This window comes from Myotis davidii, unplaced genomic scaffold, assembly GCF_000327345.1.
Source record: "Myotis davidii unplaced genomic scaffold, ASM32734v1 scaffold137, whole genome shotgun sequence".
Classification (NCBI taxonomy): domain Eukaryota; kingdom Metazoa; phylum Chordata; class Mammalia; order Chiroptera; family Vespertilionidae; genus Myotis; species Myotis davidii.
Genome location: NW_006288719.1, coordinates 1,361,884 through 1,377,236, shown reverse-complemented (window position 1 = coordinate 1,377,236; position 15,353 = coordinate 1,361,884). Strand labels below are relative to the sequence as shown.

Sequence of the window (15,353 nt, the reverse complement as noted above, 5' to 3'; positions counted from 1 at the left end):
AAAACCTTAAAAGTGTGGTTTTGAACTCTATAGTCGTTTACTTTCCTCCATTTCTGTCATCTGTGTCCTGTTTCTTTGTCTCCGCATTTTTTTATGCTTCCCTGTGTTAATAGAATGGCTTTCTGTGCTAGGTGTCCTATAGAGCCCAGTGGCTCAGCCTCTCCAATTACCTGAGGTGGACACTCTTGGTGTACCCCTTGTGGGCTTTGTGCACAGTCTTGTTGTAGTTAAGCCTTGATTATTGTAGGTATCACTAGGACGAATTGACCTCCAGGCCAATTGGCTGTGAGACTCAGCTGTATCTGTAGTGGCAGAACTTCTCTTCTGGAAACACTCTTCCAGGGCAAGACTTGCTTCAGTGGGGTTTTGGTACTCACTGAGTCTGACCCCTGAATGTGTCCTTTATGGATCCAAGGAGCTGCAATCTGGATGGTCCTATTCTGACCATGGGGCACACTGGCTCCTGGATCTCTGAGGAGGTGCTAATTTAGCTTCTGCCTGAGGCTACCCAGCAGGAGCTCAGCTGTGAAGCAATGCAAGTTGCCGTGGGGCCTTGGGCCAGCTGCAAGTTTGTAGGTAATTTTCAGATTGCAAAGGGCCAGGCCTTTCATATGCAAAAGCCGGTGCACAGCTTGGGCGGGGCGGGGGTCCCAGGGCATCAACAGGGCGGAGCAAGCAGCTATGGCTGTCCTCAGAGGCCCCTCTTCTCAGTGTCCCGGCAATTGCTGCAAGCACCTCCGAGAGAAAGCTCGAGTTCCAAGAAAGCTCGATGCCAGACAGTCCAGTTTCTCCCGTATGAGTCTGGGTCCCCAGAGACTCGCCCGGAACTGGAGCTCAGAGCTTGAGACTGCCTTCCGATTGAAAAAGACAACCGTGTCCTCAGCCGCCAGCCCTCTCCGCGTGCGCCTCCTTACCTCTATACTTTGCTTCTGCACCGCAGCTCCTCTGAGTCTTGGTATGCTTTTCTCTTTCCTTCTAGTTGTAGAATTTCCACTCAGCCAGCCTTCCTGTGGTTCTGGATGATATCTGTTTTATCTTCTAGTTGTATTCTTGAAGTGGTTGTGCTAAGCAGCAATCCCCAGTGTTTACCTATGCCACCATCTTGGTTTTCTCCCTGGGCCACAAAGTTTCAATCGCACTATATGTGCATGCCCGCACGTGGTATTTTGTGTAAGAGCCACACTCAAGGGGCAGTTTGCCGACCATTGGCCTAGACAGTTACAGTGAACCAAAGGAAATTTCCTAAAGTAGTAAATGAAGAATATGAAATTATCCTTTATATGTTCCAGTAGTGAAAGTGCTCAAAAGGCAGCAGGAACCATCCTATATAATAAAAGGGTAATATGCAAATTTACCCTAACTGCAGAACAACCGTGAACGACCAGTCTCTATGACATGCAGTGACCACCAGGGGGCAGATGCTCAACACAGGAGCTGCCCCCTGGTGGTCATTGTGCTCCCACAGGGGGAGCTCTGTTCAGCCACAAGCTGGGCTGACAGCTGCGAGCTCAGCGGTGGTGGCAGGAGCCTCTCCCGCCTCCTCGGTAGCGCTAAGGATGTCTTACTGCGGCTAGGTCCGCTCCCCTGTGGGAGTGGGCCCAAGCTGTCAGTTGGACGTTGCCCAAGGGCTCCCAGGCTGCCAGAGGCTGCCGATTACCCAGGGAGCAGGCCTAAGCCAGCAGGTGGACATCCCCCAAGGGGTCCCAGACTGCAAACTGTGAGAGGATGCAGGCCGGGCTGAGGGAACCCCCCGAGTGCACAAATTTTTGTGCAATGGGGCTCTAGTTTAGGGTAATAAAAGACAAAGACAATGATGGATTTGGCTGGCCATGAAGTTGGGAATGAGGCTAAAAGTAAGGAAATAAGCAAAGTAAAATACGGCATGGTAGAGAAAAGAAACTTAAATCTTATCTGGACTAATTGGGAGCCAGGAAAGATTTAAAGAGTTAGACTAAAATGCTATAAAGAGGCTTTATGATACTCCTTCCTGCCCCGGATATATAGTAGTAATACTTACATTAAGAAGGTTTTCTTAATTACTAGAGGCCTGGTGCACGAATTCGTGCACAGTGGGGTCCCTTGGCCTTGCCTGCAGGATCGGGCCAAAACCAGCTCTCTGACATCCCCTGAAGGGTCCCAAATTGCAAGAGGGCACAGGCCAAGCCAAGGGACCCCACCAGTGCATGATCAGGGCTAGGGAGAGACGCAGGAGTTTGGCCAGCTGGGGAGGGACTAAAGGAGGGTTCCAGGGAATGTCCAGCACATCTTGCTCAGTCCCAATCGGCCAGACCCCAGCAGCAAGCTAACCTACCCGCCAACTGTCTGCCCCTTGGTGGTCATTGCACATTATAGTGAGCAGTTGAGCAGCTTTAGCATATCATTAGCATATTATGCTTTGATTGGTTGAACAGATGACCGGATGACCAGACACTTAGCATATTGGGCTTTTATTATGTGGAATATTTTGAATCTTGTAGCCAATGTTAACTGTATCATGATTCTTCTGATCAGAGCCATTATTGTTTTTGCGATGGTGGTGGTTCTTTATCTTTCAAGTTTTATTAGTTTTGTATTTTTTGATACTTTCCTTTTAGCATTTTATTTTGAAGTCTAGCATACATGTTGTGGAAGAAGTGCAAATAGAAATGGAAATTGGATTTTGATGTTTTACATCTTGTCAGAAATTCTTTCATAATACTTTCTGGCTGCTGCAAATTTCATTTTTATAGCGATAACATAAAGTCTTGTAGTCAAAACAGAATTCTTTCCTAACAAAGGAATACCTTATATTTTTTGTGATTTAATGAATAGAAATTTAAAATTATTAATGAGTACTTTCTCCTTTGTCCAAGAGCCAGTGTTGAAACTTTTAAGTAAAATCTGCATGTTAAGGAGTTAAATTCATTTTTAAAAAGTCTTTTAGCCCAGCCAAGTGTGGCTCAGTGATTGAGCGTCGATCCATGAACCAGGAGGTCAGGTCATGTGCCTAGGTTGCTGGCTTGATCCCTAGTTGGGGGTGTGCAAGAGGCAGCTGATAAATAATTCTCTCTCATCATTGATGTTTCTATCCCTCTCTCCCTCTCCCTTCCTCTCTCTGAAATTAGTAAAAACATATTTTTGAAAAAGTATTTTAGTTAGAAAAGTATATTAAGGTATGCCACAAACCAAGAAAACATCATTACTTAAAAATGTATTACATAATTACAAGAAGATGTGCCTTTGTACAAATGCAAATTAAGACTTCCCTGAGATGATATTTCTTCACCTAGTTGACTGGCAAATATAAAGCCTAATAATATACTTTATTTAAATAGATGTGGAGAATCAGTTCCTCTCAAATTTTTTGGCAAGTGTGTAAATTTGTATAACTTCCCTGGATGCTTATTTTGAAATTTAAATGTATATACTTTGAGGGCTTTAACTTTAGAAATTTACCCTAGATATTTAAATGCACACATATATGAAGGTTTATATACAAGACTTTTTGTTTTGTTAATTCTCATCTGGGGATTTTTTCCATTGATTTTTTTTAAGAGAGAATGGAAGGACCGAGAGAGAGAGAGAGAGAGAGAAAGAGAGAGAGAGAGAGAGAGATCAATGTGAGAAAGAGATCAGTTGGGAGGGGAGGGGAGAGGAGAAGGGAGAAACATCAATTGGTTGCTTCCTGCACTTGCCCCGATTAGGGTTTGGGATTGAGCCTGCAACTGGGGAATGCCCTTGACTGGAATTGAACCTGGGACCCTTTGGTCCGAAGGCCGATGCTCTATCAGCTCTATCAACTGAGCAAACCGGCCAGGCTACAAGGCTCTTTCATGAGTTCTTGGTGTCCATCATATACTAGTATACTTGCGTTGGGTAGGATGTCTCTGGAAGGATGCAGAAAAAGCTACTAGCAATGCTTGCTTCTTGGGACATAACCTGGGGTGGCTTAAGAGGACGCAAATGACATGGTTGTGTTTTTTTAATATCCTTTATAAAATAAATGAGTGTGTATTACCTGCTAAAATTAACATTCAAAAGGATGACATTGAGCTAAGACTCTGTTGTGAGCCATATGTGAAACATGCCATCACTGTACATACAGAAGGTATTTTACACCATTGATGGCCAACAGTGCAGCTGTGTTGAATTGTTTGCTGCTCAGTTCAACATCTGTCCCTCAAAAGGAAGTGTTCCTGACTTCCTCTCCTTACCGTAACTTAGCTAGGGCAAGCGTCTGTTACATAGATTTAGTCATCCTGTGCATTTTTTTCTGAGCACTACTGTATTTGTGATTAAATATATTTTCCAATGGTTTAATGTCCCCCCCCCTCCCCCCAAACTGATAGAGTTAGGCTCAATGAGGATTGGGAGTCCACCTCGCTTTTTCAATGCTGGGGCCCCAGTATGTACCATGATGTGTCTTGTTTTTTGATGACATATTTGAGTGAAGAATAATTCTAGAATATCAGAACAATGCCATGCTTATCAGGAAAAATATGACAGAATCTTTTCATACATGTTGCCATTTTTGGTCCTGTTTTCAGTGGCTTCTTCCCTTAAACAAGCAAAATTTGACCTTTTTTTCTTTGGGAGCAGGGGTGGGACATAGGGGAGGGGGTCACAGATCCCATTTAGAAACCATGATAAATCATAAAAAATGCAAAGATACAAATACTCCCAAATTTTGTTACATAATTTCAGTGGTTTCATGGATTTCCCTTAAGCTCTTCCAGTAGACCTGCATCACTCCAAGCTTCCACTCTGCAGGATTGTTTTTCTGACTGACCCGTGCATACTCTGTTCTAACAGTTTTCGGTATCTTTGTTTTGTGACTTTTTCTCTTGTTCCTGAGACTGGGCTTTTATATTTTATTACAAATAATTTTAAACATATAGAAAAGTTGAAAAAAAATGTGTGCTTTTGGACACTAGAATACCAACCACTCATATTTTATAATTAACCTTTTACTATTTTACCTTTAATATGCAATTCTCCATCTATTCATCCATCACTCTTTTTTATTTAATGCATTTCAGAGTAAGTTGCCAGTATCACTACATTTTCTCCCATATAATTCAGCTTGCCTAGTTCTAACTAAAGTTCAGTTTTTGCTTACAGGATTCTTTTGAGGTAGAAATTTACAAACAGTGAAATGCATTAATCTTAAGTGTAACATTTGATGAGTTCTGATAAATGTAGAGATCCATGTAACGCAAACTCCTGTCAACATATAGAGCGTTACTGTCCGTCCAGACAGAAAATCTGCTCCTGATAATCCCCATTATATTTTGTTTTTCAGTGATTTTAACTTACTCCTGTTTAATTGTCATTTGAGACTCTCAGTTTGCGGTTTCATTGGCATTCTCTCTATCATTAATTTAGGTCTAATGACAGAGTATCAGCCAGGCAGATATTCTATGGTTAGGATGGACCAAACCGTAAAATCAAGAAAATCCAGTAGGAGTCAGTAACATTGTCTTCACCCCTGGTGGTCAAGTTGGTGGTGTTCTTTGATAAGTGTTTGTGGGGAGAAAGTTGTAGGAGTAATGATTGGGAGTAAGTGTGTGTGGGGGGCAAGGGTGGTGGGGGGGATTTGTGCCCTGTTTTGTAAGATGTCCTATTGGTAGCAACTTATTTCAGTTGACAACTTCCTTCCACCCTATTCCCCTTTTTTTTTAAATGTATTTTATTGATTTTTTACAGAGAGGAAGGGAGAGAGATAGAGAGCTGGAAACATCGATGAAAGAGAAACATCGACCAGCTTCCTCCTGCACACCTCCCACTGGGGATGTGCCCGCAACCCAGGTACATGCCCTTGACCAGAATTGAACCTGGGACCTTTCAGTCCGCAGGCCGACGCTCTATCCACTGAGCCAAACCGGTCTCGGCCCTATTCCCTTTTTAATTTAGGAGTTTTACCACCACAGTTTATTCATACTCTCAGAAGCCAAATAAGGAAATGAGGATTGCACTATTTCATGAGGGAGAGTAATAGTGATGTATCCTAGAGCATGGTATGGGGAGGGGGTTTGGGGGGAGAGGCACACCAATTTGGGGCCTTATTTCATCAGATGTTAACATTCATGCAGTCATGGATCCTCTGAGGGGTGGAAGAGATGGGGTGTTCCATGGTGAGAAGAAATCTAAAAACAAACAATCTCTGTAGAAGTCCTGTCAGATGTAGGTATAGAGATTGTAGCATATTGATGTCTCTGTCTGATGTAATAAAAAATTAGTTACTTAAGAGGAGATTAATCTTTTCATAAACATTTTATGGATTTGAAATTCTAGCAGATTCTAAGTGCTCTGATACTATAGTTTGCATGTACCAAGAACAAGAAATATAAAAGTAGTGTTAGTAATACCTACATAATAGAACCATCAGTGCCAAAATTTTCCTGTACTTAAGTCATAATGTTATTGCAGATGTTCTAGCTGATTTTCATAATAGCTATTATCATTATCTAGAAATATAATTTATTAACAACTTGTCAGAAGCCTATTTTAGTAAAGTTGTTGCTTTTTATTTTATGGTGTTATGTTTTTAAGCATTTTTGTATTCATCAGCAATATTTTTGTTGAATGAATTGTTTTTTGTGTGCATATTTATTACCATAAAGTAACAGTTGTAATTGATGTACATCTTGAAGCTTCTGATAATTCTTGTGTCCTAGATCAATCAGTCCTGTTCTAACTAGTCCTGTGGTACAAAATTAAAAAAAAAAAATCCACAATCGACTAGGAAGCTATAAGTCTGGGATTTTGCAAATTAAGTGTCTATGCAGTTGGTACAATTTCTTTAGGTGGCATGGAATCAATATATAATAGTGGTATTTGAGGTTTATGTAACACATATTTTATATGTTTACATTTATTATTAAACTCTCCCAGCACCCTATGTGATAGGTACTATTATTATCCTCAAGCCAAGAGGTTAAGTAACTTGCTCCTAAATGGTGAAGCTTGAATTCAAATCTATTTTCTAAACGACACCATGTTCCTAACTTCTACCATTCTGACTACTTGTCTAATGGAGGCTTCTTTAGATTAGTTTACTCAGTATCACCACTGGTATTACTGGCTTTGATTTAAGGAAAATAATCCAAATTCTTCTCAAAGGAGTTACTTTTTGTCACTCATTGAAGTAGGCTATGGTATGATCTGTAACTTACTATCTCAGTTCACTCAGCATTTGCTTGCATAGGTAAGGGGTGGCTTTGTACTTTTAATCTTGCTCTAGTGGTTTTAGGTCACAGTTTTCTCAACCTTCCTAATGTTGTGGTGACCCCCAACCATAAAATTATTTTCGTTGCTACTTCATAACTGTAATTTTGCTACTGTTATGAATCGTAATGTAAATATCTGATATGCAGGATATATTTTCATTGTTTGCTACCCACAGGTTGAGAACCGCTGTAGGACATTAGCTAGGTGCTGATCAGTGTATCTCTGTTCAAGTCTTCTTATTCCTTCTCACCTTTGGTGCCAGCTTAGTTTTCATGGGGTGTTTTCCCTTGTTCATCCAGGAAAGTACTGTGATGGCAGGAAGAACGCTGAGTGGCCATGTATTGCAGCCATCTTGCTTCCCAACTAAACATTTCTCTAGCCTAAAAGTTTAAGTTTGCACTTGGAAATTAGATCTATTTTTAAAATGTGCTCAATTTTTTTTAGCTGGAAGATAGCTTTATTTATCTTACATGCCCATTTATCAAATTATTATGTAGTACCATTACCAGGGTAACATAGTTTTAGTAATAGAATAAATTTTAGAAGTTATGTCTAACTTCCATTTATTTACACTTAATCCCCTTAGCATTGGGGGGGGGGGTCATTAGTTAATAAGTCTAATGACTTTATTTCTGGACATTGTTTTTGGTGCCTCTCATTAGCCATTGAGCAGTAAATGCACCCAGTTTTGGAAAGTGTATTTATTGCCAGACAGAGTTAAATTGTTAATATAAAGCAGCATTTACTTAATCATCTGTTGTTGTTTTTTTTATATTCTCACACAGAAGAAAGAATCTTCTAAATCCAGTGTCAAGAAAAAAGTGACCAAAGTCGCAGAAGCGAAAAAAGTAATGAAGAGAAATTTTAAAGTGAATAAGAAAATAACGTTTACTGATGAAGGGGAGGTAAGATTCTTAAGTGCTTCATTTCTGAGGTACAGCAGGTCCTCAAATGTGTCTTTTTATTATAATGTTGATGAGATGATGTAGCAGCTTAACTCTTGTTCATAAGCCAATTGGTTTCATCATCGGTCCATTTACTTGACATCCCAGAAACCAGTGAGGATGTTAAGTGAGGACTGTATGTTCCAGCTCCTATAAAGAGTAACTGCCCTGCTAACTGCCGCTCACTAATGAGAAAACGTTTCTCTAAAATAGGATAGGCAGTTCCCTTCACTGTTACCAAAGGAATTCCATCAACCGTACACCTGGAGGCAAGAACATTTTATTGACAATAGACTGAGATACTTCTTGGTGATAACAACAGGGTTAGTTTTGAGTTTCCTAAATTCTGCTTGTATAGATTAGATTTTCTTGTCCTGGTGTCCATCAACGTGTTCTGTGGGGACAAGCACAAGCAGTAGCACAGCTACTTGCCACAGCTCTGTTTGCTGGACTCTAAAAGAAGCTCTGCTGTGCAGTTCCTCCGTTTTAGATGTTGTGTTGGCATGTTTCTTACTTGCTGGCCTGCTAATGGGAAGGATTTCTCTGCTTTAAAATAATCTCAGACACATGGGGGCCTGGCTTTCCTCTCATCATTACCTTGGTCTGAGTGTAATATATACCCATAGCTTAGGGAAGGGTTATCACTCACAGATTGCTCATGAAGGGTCCCTCTATTACAAATGAATACTATCTTTGTTGCTAAAGAAGAAGGATATCTGGAAAGTCGAGTGACTACCTAAGGAGTAATGGCTAGAAGTTCGTAGTGATTGCAGGCTCTTCTGAATATTATTTCTTGGTTTCACTCACCAGCCTACAGGTTTCCTAGTTCATCCTAACACAGCACACAGCACTCCACACTTACATAATCTCATTTGTCTTGCCTTGTCTTTTTGTTCTTTTTCCCATAGCACTTACTGTGTAATTCATTCTGTGTTTATTTGGTGGTTGTTTGTTTCTTCCACTGTGGAAGGTATTGGTTGACTTTTCTCACTACCCTGTCCTCAGCACTTAGAACAGTGTTTCACATGTAGTAAGCCCTCAAAAAAGTTTGTTGGATGAATGAACCATTGTTTGATGCCTCAATAAAATAACAGATTTTTATACCAACTGCAATATATCACATCAGCTATTTCATCATTATTAATATAAGTGATGCCTAAGCAGTCTATATCAAGTAACATATATTTTCTTTTAATTTTGAAGTTAAGAAAGATTTGGGTGTTTGGGGTGGGGGGAGGGAATTTTATTTCAGAAGCCTGGGTTTGCACTAATAATATGGAGTGAAATGGTGTATGCATCATATGAAAACTAACAAAATGAAGTGCAATTCAAAGTTGTTGGTAGTTGCAGAGGAAGCCTGTATAATTGATAAGTAATGAAATCTTATCATTATGAAATTACTAAAAAGAGGTCAGCACCAGAGAAGCAGGCCAAGCCATACTGTAGTTGTATGACACCAGATGCTTAGGGTAAACAGGATTAGTGCTGCTAGCATAAAGAGGTTCCTTACTGTGTTAATAAGTAACTGCACAGATTATACCAATTGGCTTTAAGGTGGATGCAAATCTTTAACTATAAAGTTTCATTGTAAACATTGATGGGAGCTCTGTGTAGCTGTGAACCACATTGAAAATTCTGACCTAAAACTCTGAAAGAAATGCTGCTATTGTTGCAAACCACAGAGGGATGGACTTTTTTCACTCTGACAAAAACAGGGGAAGAGCAGTGGATGGCATTCTTACTGCCATAGCTGATTTCTCTTCACTGCTTCTTCTTTCAGTGTTAGTAACTGCTAGCATGGCTGCTCATGCAGTACATTTGTGACCTCATTTGTTGCCAAAGGTTGAGACCGTAGGAATCTCATCTTGAAGAATGACTGGTGGCGATAAGAGGAAGAGGAGACGTTAATACCTGTCACCTGTGTGCCTACAACTTCCACTTGCCTGCCAGTTAATTAGCAGTCTTTAAAAAACAATTGCAGTTATTTAAATCCTCTGGTAACAATAGTAGGTAAAATAAAAGAATCATTCTTCGTCTAAATTGTGTAGAGTTTTGCAGTGTTAGGCCTGGAATATTGTTGAGTCAAACCTTATTTTTCAGACAAGGACACAGATGCCCAGAGATTAAGTGATTTATTCAGGATTGTACAGCAGGCTAAGTGAGAAAGAGAGGATATTAAGCCAGGCCTTCCACCTCCCAGATCAGTGCTCTGACTTTTATGTCACCTTGTTCCTAGCCATACACTGTATGTGTAAAGTCATGCAGATCTGAGCAGCCTGTGAAACCAGACTAATTTTCTCCTTTTCACTTAGTTATTTCAGTCTTTATGTGTGGTACCAGCTGATATGTGATCCATTGATCAGTTTTGAGCAACTAAAGTGTGCCAGATACTGTGTTGGGCTCTGAGAGTACATGGACAAGACTTGTAACTGTCCTCAAGGAGATAAATTCTAGTGAGAAAACCAGGAAAATAAAGCAACCTGGTACAGTGAGAGAGGTGTTGGAGGGCCCTGGTGCTGGTGGGAGGGGGCTCTCAGGCAGCCTGGCTGTGGCCCATGCACATTCAGAGCCAAATCAGTGGACTGATGCAGCAGTTGCCAACCGGTGGTCCGTGAGGTCCGAAAGGTTGGCGACCGCTGGACTAGAGCATACTGAGAACACTGCTTGAAATGACCTGAGGTGGCTACTACTCCTCCACATTAATTTATGAAATTTTCCTTCAGTCTTGCCCTCATTGGGTTATGGTGGCATTGTTTTCTCCCAATTGGGACAGTCTTCTGTGGCTTGCTCACTTTAATGATAAAGTTTGTTAGAAAGTTTAAAACATATAGGTAGTAAGGCAGAGAGTGTGCATATGCACTGGTTCAAAATCCTTATACGAAGGGAAATGGTTTTTTGCTGACGCGCCATGTCCCCTGACCCATACTGAACCTTTTCCTGTCTGCAGTTGGTTCAGAAGTGGCCACAAGTGCAGAAGTCTGTCTCGAAGGATACTGAGGAAGAGGACGACACTGGTGGTATCAATTTGGATAAAGCAAAGGAAAGGCTTCAAGAAGAGGACAAATTTGACAAAGAAGAATATAGAAAGAAAATTAAGGCAAAGCATCGGGTAAGCTTTTTCCATTGTGAATTAACACTGAGAGAAATTTAATATGTCCCTATACGTATCTAAATATTCATTACATATTAATAATCATATCACTGTATTGTTTTCTCTAACTTCTTTTTTAGTGGCTATTTTGTCCTTTTATCTATTTCTTCTTCCGATTGGTAGAGGCTCTGTATACTGACTGGTTTCTGGGAGTGTCACCAGATATGCTTTTTTTAAAATTAAAGTTTTAATTTTGGGATAATTGCAGTTGCACATGTAGTCATTAGAAGTATTGCAGAGAGACCCCATGGGCTCCATTGCTATAGTTTGTCACTTCAGGAATGTTGCATAAGTGAAACTAGGTAGTATGCACCCTTTTGGGATTGGCTTTTTTTCACTCAGGTAATTCTCTGTCAATTCTTCCAAGTCACTGTGGGAATTAGTACTTCATTCTTTCTATTACTAAGTAGAGTTCCATGTTATGGATGTACCACAGTGTGTTTCACCAGTCACCCACTTGAGCAACATTAGTGTTGTGTTAAGCTTCAACTTAATGGTTACATTTTCCCCCCATTGCAATGACTTGGAATAGCATATAAAATTAAACTTATTATATTTAAAAAAAGGAAACCTTGTAAGAGGGAGTGCTTCTATATAAGCACATGCCTCGTTGACTTTAAACTTGGCAGTTTTTTCTTATCCTTGAAATGGGTTATTCCATTCTGATTACTCATGATGTTGCTGTCCTTTCACACCACTTAATTTCCATTTTGCTACACAAATGAGTCAATTAATGAAATAAATAGAAATTTACATTTTTAAAGAAGTTTCTGCAGCATACTCCTGAGATAGTGCATGATGTCGGGAATACAACGTCATAACCAAGAACCACTGTTATAATATTAAGTTTTGTATTAAAGAACAGTCAAGCCTTTTGATGAGGCCTTTATTAACTGTATCCTGAGCCGGGTTCTTATACTTTTTGACTCCTATTTGACTTTGTAACCATTTAATTGCCCTGGAGAAATTTATTTTAAAAGAGCAGCAGTTCTCATTTCCTTCAGGTTTGATGCAGCTTCATGGTAGCATTTGATGAATAGGAAAAAGTAGATATTGGAGTTAGCTTCAGGGATAGAAATGAACTGTGAGAAAAACATTTCAGAAATAACACTAATGTACCTGAAATGTACTGGTTGCTGTTGCTGGATATTTATGTAACGGAGAGAACTAAACATTTCCTGCATTGCTGCTTATAGGATAGTACTTTACATGGAAATTTGGCATTAATATTTGTTACTAAAATTTTTAATATTACTGAGAGTGTCAGTATGTTATGTTATGTTTCATCTCATGGTCTACTTTGAGCATTTGTCTAGGGGAAGATTGGGCATAAGAACATTTTATACTTTATATTTAAATTGTAGCCAGCAGTAAAAGAAATATGAAGGCCCCCCCCCTTTTTAAAAACAAATCAAAGGTTATTTTATATAAAATATGTATATTTTACACAAAGTGATCATGGCATGCCTTCCATATTGGAGGTTGAAAATATGTTGTCTGAAAAAAGTACAAGGGAATAACTATAAAGTAGTCTTCTCTATATTCAATTTTTAAATTTTTATTTTTTATTGATTTTAGAGAGAGAAAGGGAGGGACAGTGGATGAGAGGGAGGGAGGGGTGAAGAGAGAGATAGAGAGATAGAGTGTGTGTCTAACCTCAATTTGTTGTTTATGCATTCATTGGTTGATTCTTCTGTGTGCCTTGATCAGGGATTAAACCCACAACCTTGGAGTATCAGGATGACGCTCTAACCAATGGAGCTACCTGGCCAAGGCCTCTATATTGAATTTTAATGTAAATGCTTCTTGACACAAGTACAATTTCTTGGTATTATTTTATCAGAAAAGTTATTTACCCATATGTAAGTAGTTGCGTATTGGTTACTAACTTTTACTTCAAAAACTAAATATAAAAATACCACACAGATTAATTTTTAATTATTATCTTAATTTCTCTAACTGAACACGATATTGGCTTTGAATTTGTAATTTTTTCCTAATTAAGTATATTACTGAAATGGCAATTCTTAGTTCTTCTAGCATAAAATTTTACCTTTGGCAAATGTAATTATATTTCCCTTAAAGCTATCACTTCTAATTTATTTTTTTGAACGTATATGGAGAAGAATTGTATGTCCCTAAAGAATACTTGAAATACTAACTTTAGAGCCTAAGAATAAGCTTTACTTCATGATGACAGTAAAGGTAAAGAAACTTTTGACACAACATTGTGAATAAGGAATGTGCCTGAACTAATTGTACATGTGAAAAGAAAGCTGTGTGAAAATCTATAATATAATTCTATATTTGAAACATACTACATTTTTAAAAATGTGTCAATTTTATTTTTATTTATTTTCCTATTTATTGTGCCAATTTTAGAAGTTTTCATAAACTTAGAAGTATTCCTTCAGTATTTTGACTAGATGTTCAAAATATTTCGTGATTATCTTTTTTGGTTTAAAAGGATAAGATATTTAATATGTAAGTGAACTTAGTGTTAGTAATTATGTTTGAAAGTAGTTGTTTGCTCCTGCTGTTGAAAATTAGCCTCTCACCATAGTTTTGAATGAGTACTTGGTCTTTCTAATGTAGGATTCAGCTACCCTTTTTATTTCCTACCTCTTTTCCTCCAGCTATTATGTCTGTTCTTGACTCATATTTTCATCTACCAAATTCTGAAAGCCCTGTAATTTGTATTGTGACTCCAGTAAATATCTTTCTCCTAAAGATTTAGAAAGTGAGCAGTACGAATTTTTAACTAGTTTATAGCAAACAAAAACAAAAACCCAAAACAACAGCACAAAAATTACAGCATCACCGGGAGTAGAAGCTTATCTGCCTGTTTGTTGGAACTCATAGCTACACACCTGGTGGGCTTCAGGGTGCCCTTTTGCAACTGCTTTGTGTTAGTTAGCAGTTTTATTTCATTGCAGCCATTAAGCATTGTTTTCTTCTGAGACCATTTGGTTTTTAGCTTCCCCTGGCAATTCAGAAGTAACTGTACTTCACTAGGCCTATTAGTATTCTCCCTGTTGAACTTCTTGAAACTGTTCATCAGAAGTAAAATTATAGCACAATTTTGCATATAAAGTCATTAGTAAATTATAAAGGCAAAAACACACTGCTTTTACGTGAAAACTGTGTTTTTGGTAATTAGAACTGTGAAAGGTGGGTCATGGATCACATTACTGATAGGATTTTAATTTAATGGAGTGAAAATCTGCTCTGTGGTGTATGTCATCATTCTTAGTTATGAAAGATTACTTGTGTTTAGGATGATAATATCTGCTATACTAGCTGAGAGTAGAGAGAAGCAATTCATTACGAAGTTTTCTTTAATTCCCTTGAAACTTACTTTGAGTACGCAATCCACTTTGGATTGTGTATTTTGGTAACACAGCCATGCCTCAAGATGTGACTGGACTGTTCCCAGAGAGGGCATAACATTGCTTTGGATTCCATTTATTAGTAGCACGAATACTAGAACATTAGCAAAAAAGTAAAGGGACTTTTAAAAAAATCTATTTTGTTGACACAGAATTTAGTTGGCATGTAATCTAGGTATCTTAAACATAATCTATATGGTAGTCAAGAAGGAGGGGAGCAGTAATTAGGCATCTTAGGAATAGTAATAACAAGAACATTAACAGCCGTAGCTGGTTTGGCTCAGTGGATAGAGCGTCGGCCTGCCGACTGAAGGGTCCCACATTTGATTCTGGTCAAGGGCATGTACCTTGGTTGTGGGCACATCCCCAGTGGGGGTGTGCAGGAGGCAGCTGATCGATGTTTCTCTGTCATCTATGTTTCTAACTCTCCCTCTCTCTTCCTCTCTGTAAAAAATCAATACAATATATTTTTAAAAAAAGAACATTAACAATAACAGGTGGTAACAGTTAGTTACTTGGGCCCTGCACTAAATACTTCGTGTATGTGTGTGTGGCGGGGTGGTCTTAGGCGACCCCTATGAAAGGGTCTTCGACCGCCAAAGGGGTCATGACCCACAGGTTGAGAACCGCTGCAACCACTGACAAGTACCAGCCAGGGCT

At 39.1% G+C, this 15,353-nt stretch overlaps 1 protein-coding gene across 1 annotated transcript in view; it reads left to right on the top strand.

The window, feature by feature from the left end:
• Positions 1-15,353, top strand: part of DDX10 (DEAD-box helicase 10) — a gene marked incomplete at its 5' end in the record, with an annotated part of 248,991 nt that overhangs the window by 144,810 nt on the left and 88,828 nt on the right. Inside the window, 2 exons of the mRNA XM_006760820.2 lie at positions 7,995-8,114; positions 11,101-11,262. Coding sequence (XP_006760883.1) covers positions 7,995-8,114; positions 11,101-11,262 — 282 coding nt within the window. The remainder of the gene's footprint in view (positions 1-7,994; positions 8,115-11,100; positions 11,263-15,353) is intronic.